This window comes from Camelina sativa, chromosome 1 (assembly GCF_000633955.1).
Source record: "Camelina sativa cultivar DH55 chromosome 1, Cs, whole genome shotgun sequence".
Lineage (NCBI taxonomy): Eukaryota > Viridiplantae > Streptophyta > Magnoliopsida > Brassicales > Brassicaceae > Camelina > Camelina sativa.
In genome coordinates this window covers 10,951,077-10,955,871 of record NC_025685.1, presented here as the reverse complement: position 1 = coordinate 10,955,871, position 4,795 = coordinate 10,951,077, and the positions used below count along the sequence as shown (strand labels likewise).

The 4,795-nt window shown below is 38.5% G+C and overlaps 2 protein-coding genes across 2 annotated transcripts; one reads left to right on the top strand and one right to left on the bottom strand.

The window, feature by feature from the left end:
• On the top strand, nucleotides 79–771 carry LOC104706597 (vicilin-like seed storage protein At3g22640). Its single transcript, XM_019241757.1, has 2 exons — nucleotides 79–407; nucleotides 509–771. The coding sequence occupies exons 1-2, from the start codon at nucleotides 167–169 to the stop codon at nucleotides 649–651; spliced, it is 384 nt and encodes a 127-aa protein (XP_019097302.1). The 5' UTR covers nucleotides 79–166; the 3' UTR covers nucleotides 652–771.
• LOC104706587 lies at nucleotides 2,485–3,588 on the bottom strand. Its single transcript, XM_010422786.2, has 3 exons — nucleotides 3,325–3,588; nucleotides 3,011–3,235; nucleotides 2,485–2,936 (listed from the first exon to the last, which is right to left on the bottom strand). Exons 1-3 carry the CDS (start codon nucleotides 3,463–3,465, stop codon nucleotides 2,604–2,606), a joined length of 699 nt encoding a protein of 232 aa, XP_010421088.1. The 5' UTR covers nucleotides 3,466–3,588; the 3' UTR covers nucleotides 2,485–2,603.

The following is a 4,795-nucleotide window of genomic DNA, read 5'->3' as shown; positions in this document are numbered from 1 at the left end:
CAATCCCTATTTCCCTGTTGTTTTATAGGTCATTCATGGTTAATAACTAGCTAATATGATATGTGATACTGATTGTGGAAATACGCAGGGTTCCGTGTTCCTTCCTCAGTATAACTCTAAGGCAACGTTTGTTACGTTCGTGGAGAATGGTTGTGCCCGCTATGAGATGGCTTCTCCGTATTCATTTCAAGGAGAGCAACAACAACAACAATGGTGGCCTGAACAAGGAGAAGAAAAAGAAGAAGATATGAGTGGACAAGTACACAAGATTGTCTCAAGAGTGTGTAAAAGCGACGTCTTTATCATTCCCGCAGGTCATCCATTCACTATAGTCTCACACGACGAAAACTTTGTCTCGGTAGGGTTTGGTATTTATGCATCCAACTCCATAAGAACGTTCCTTGCAGGTAAAGAAAGGGGTTTCTAATTGATATTTTCCTAAAATATCTCTTCTTTAAGTGTGTGTCTCTCTCTCAAAAGGTAACTTGAGAGTCTGGTTGTGTTTTAGGGCAAGGGAATGTGTTGAGCAACCTCGACACCGTAGCCACGAGAGTGGCGTTTGGTGTAGGAAGTAAAGTGGCGGAGAAACTTTTCACGAGCCAAAACTATTCCCACTTTGCGCCCACTACTCCTAGCCATCAGCAAAGTTGAGAGAAACGCGAGCCATCGTTCCAATCAATCATCAGCTTCGCTGGTTTCTGAGAATGCGTTTACAAGTTGGTACGAATGAAAAGGTTTGTTATATATATTGGCGATGTAATAAAAACAAATAAGAACGGTTGATTCAATCAACTTGATTGGTAAACTTTGCTTGTGGAGCTTATTATATGGCTGCTTCCAATTCTCTGTTCATGTTCTATTTGTGCAACCCTGATTCCTTATGGGCATGCCAAACTGCCAAAGGCCAGTTTGTAGAAACTCATGCTCTATACCAGTTTGAATCCGATAATGGTGAGAAAGGGAAGAGTGAGGACACCAGATGCTTCTTAAGCTGTGGTTGTGACTCTTCTTACCAATTTTATGAATCATTGGAAGTTCATAACCACATAGGGTTCTAATTTCCAAACCCACTTTTTTCCTCACTAAAATATTCAGAAATTTTGCAACAACATACCCACAAATTCTGATTTACGCGTAGTCCTTTTCAAGATTATGATACAACATAACACAACCAAAGACAATTTCATCTTTAGATGATTAGATCACCATAGAAAGACTAGCTTCTCAAAAAGAACTATGATATTAAAATGTTTCAACGGTGAAACATTTGTAGACTATGAAATCTCATAGTTAATACAACAAAACGAAGGTTGCAACATATAAATTATCCTGAAACAACAAGTCGCAAGCCTCACAAGCTTTGTTGTTCCAATGTGCAATCCAATATATGTTTCTTTTCACAAACACTGGGACACACTCTTGCAAAGCGGGTCTATAACTGGTGATGATGAGCGAGCTTATAAAGGAGTCTCGTCAAACCCTGCATTTGAATCAGAAGGTTTCAAAACCAAGAGTGTGAAACAAAGTAGGCCTAGCCTTTTCTTGCCCTCAAGCAAAACAGAAACTTAGACCTGTGAAAGAGGTTTGAAAACACAGAAACTTATTTTCTTTTTAAGGTACTGCCATGATCATCCAAACCATAATCCATATGCTTGGCACACAAATCCAAATCGAACCACCATGTACTTCTCCGTTGACATTCATAGCATCCCAAATTCAAACCAAATTCCACTACTTCCTCCATTAAGCCNGTTTCTAATTGATATTTTCCTAAAATATCTCTTCTTTAAGTGTGTGTCTCTCTNTCATTCCCGTACTATACCGTAACAAGCAAGATATATCTTTTACAACATGTGGTATTCTTCCTCTCTCCCAGACTTATTCTATTCTCACTACAAGAAAACAGGCGATCGGCCACTGTAGGAATAGTCACTAAATAGTCGTTAATTGAAAATTTACGACTATTTTGCGACTATACACTGTTGTAGCTAATATTTTGTTGCTAATACAGTTGGTCGTTAATTAGTCGGTATTTAACGACTATACACTGTTGTCGGTAAATTGTGGTCACGTAGTCGTTATGTAGTAACTAAATTTAGTGACAATTTGACGACTAGTGTACGACTATATTAGTAGTTCTCGTGTAATAGTCGTTAAATATGACGACTAATTTACGACGAAGTTACGACTTTGTTACATGAATAAAATTGCAATACTAGGTTGTCGTTAAATAGTCGTCATATTTAACGACTATTTGACGACAACCTAGCGACAATTTTCTGTCTAAATGACGACTACATAACGACAACTTTGTTTTAGAAAATAAGAAAATTAACTGGTTATTATTGTTTTGTAATCCTGAGATTAATCCTGATTTTAATCCTGAAATTAATGAAATGGAGAACAAACATAATATACAAGTCCAAAATCTAATGAAAACACATTATATAAATAACCATAATTTTATTGAAACCAGAAAATACATTAGTCCAAAACAGAAATCAAACCAAAACCAAAGAGAGAAAGAGTTTATAACACATACAAACTGAACAAAAGAACTTGGTTCATGAGTTAAGAGAATATAGGAACCATATTGGAGTTGATCATGTTGTTGGTGAATGTTGATTGTCCTCCTCAGCTGATTGAGAGGCTATAAACTCCAAGTAGGCTGGATTAGTGTCGCGCATAAACTTTGCCATCAACGACAACTCTTTGATCTCATTCTTTTGCTCAGCCACAAGGAGAGCAGTCTCTTTTTCTCGAGCAGCAGCTTCAGCATTGAGAGTCGCCTGAATTTCAATTTGTCGTTGGGCTTCCTTGAGTTGCTCTTGCAATGTAAGAAAGGCTTCAGTTTGTGATCGTTGCTTGCCCTTGCCAAGATTAGCTTTGAGGCTTCCAAGACCATAAGGAGTTCCTCGTGAATCCTTCTCAGTGCACTGTTTTTACCAAAAAGAAAAACTGTAAATAAAGAGCAAAACAAATTCATGATCGAATAGAAATGGTACTTTACCTCAAGGAAGATGGCAGTACATTCATCGGTGGTGAGCTCTCGACGGTGTGAAGTACCATCTGAAAGGCTTGAATCTGCCTCAAGCTCAGCCATCTTCTCCTGCAACTTCTGCTGATAAGCTTGATGAATTTTCTCTGCCTTGCCATCCACATAAGAACCATCCGGCTTTGTATGTGTTTTGAAAAAAACTTCACCCATACTGACCTCTCTTCCCAACTCTTCTTCCTACAATGTTACAAAATAAAGAATGGTTATGAAAGTGTTTAAAGATAGAAAGGATATAAATGTAACTAACAAATTAGAAATGACTTAACCAGATCATCTTGGATTTCTCTATATGACTTGGGTCCTGATAAGTGGATGTGAGGACCTAGACCATTACGGTCAGACAAACGACATTTGGAATAGGTTGAACTCCTTTGTTGTTGTTCTTCAGTATCCCAATTATCAACCATCTCTTGCCAGAGAGTACCTTCAATCTATGAAGGTTTAATTCGAGACGTCCTTGCATCGCTAACCATGCCCTTCATCCGACGGTTACAGATGGTGTTGAAATGTTCTTGAACGGTTCTTGTTATCAATGGATCCCAGGTGTGAGTTTTCTACATAACAAAAGAGAGAAGGAATTATGTTAGTGAAGTTAGTGAAAACAAGCAATAAACACAGGTAGAAAACATGTTACATTGTACTATTCTTACCGCAAATTCCATGAAGTATCTTTCTTTTCGATCGGGAGGCACACAAGTCCAAGTATAATATGGACCATCGAATTTGTTTGTAAAAATCTTGGTAATCTTCCGAACAAGTTGACATGTTTTGTCCCGATCAAACCTCCAAACATGTAAACAATGCTAGTTAGTTAGATCAGTTATAAAGCAAACAAAAAAATAATAATCAATCAATATATGCTAAAGAGATTATATTGCATCAATTGTTTCACATACACTACTATAATGAATTGAAAGCAATAAGAATGACAAATCAATTGAAAGCGACGAGATTGACAAACAAATTGAAAGCAACGAGACTGAAACTTTCAATCAAACAAACCAATTTAAAGCAACAAAAGAATTCAATCCGCAAACTATGAGAACCAAAGACATCCTAAGTATGAAAACCAATTGCTAGCACTAAACCAAATCAATTAAATCGAATTCTACATCAAACCAAAGCTAGAAACATTACCAAGTGTTCTTCTCCAACGGTATGGGAGAGAGAACAGTCGTAAACTTCTCACGGCCAGGCATCGTAAGCAGGGCAGTTAGAGATTGCATCGTCTCATCCTGGAGTTGAGGCTCGTAGTTGTTACCTTGAGAAGACAGTTGTTGACTATGACCATGAGAGTGCTGCGTTGGAGATAGCAGATGATCCTCCGGCATGTGAGCAGTATTGTTCTGAACCTCAGGTATCAAAATGGGCGGATCAAGAACTTGATTGGCTGAGTTCTGGAAAAGCGTCTGTGGCGGTGGGAAGTTCCGGAAATGTTGTTGCTCTTGGGGCGTGAACGGGGAAGGAATTCGAGCCGTTGGCGTGAAATTGTACTGAGGTGGAAGAGGGTTGGGTCTTCTAAAGACAGGTGGGGGTTGGTTAGAGGGTCCGGCTCTCTGAGAAAGGTTGAGTGCAACCTTTCTCTTTTTTATTTTCTTAACTGCAGGATTCGACGACATAGAAGATAAATCGATTGAGGAAGAAGGAGATGGATCGAAGAAGGTTTAGGGTTAGGGTTAGATTGAGGAAGAAGGATGATGTATCAAAGAAGGTAGATTGAAGAAGAAGGAGATGGAT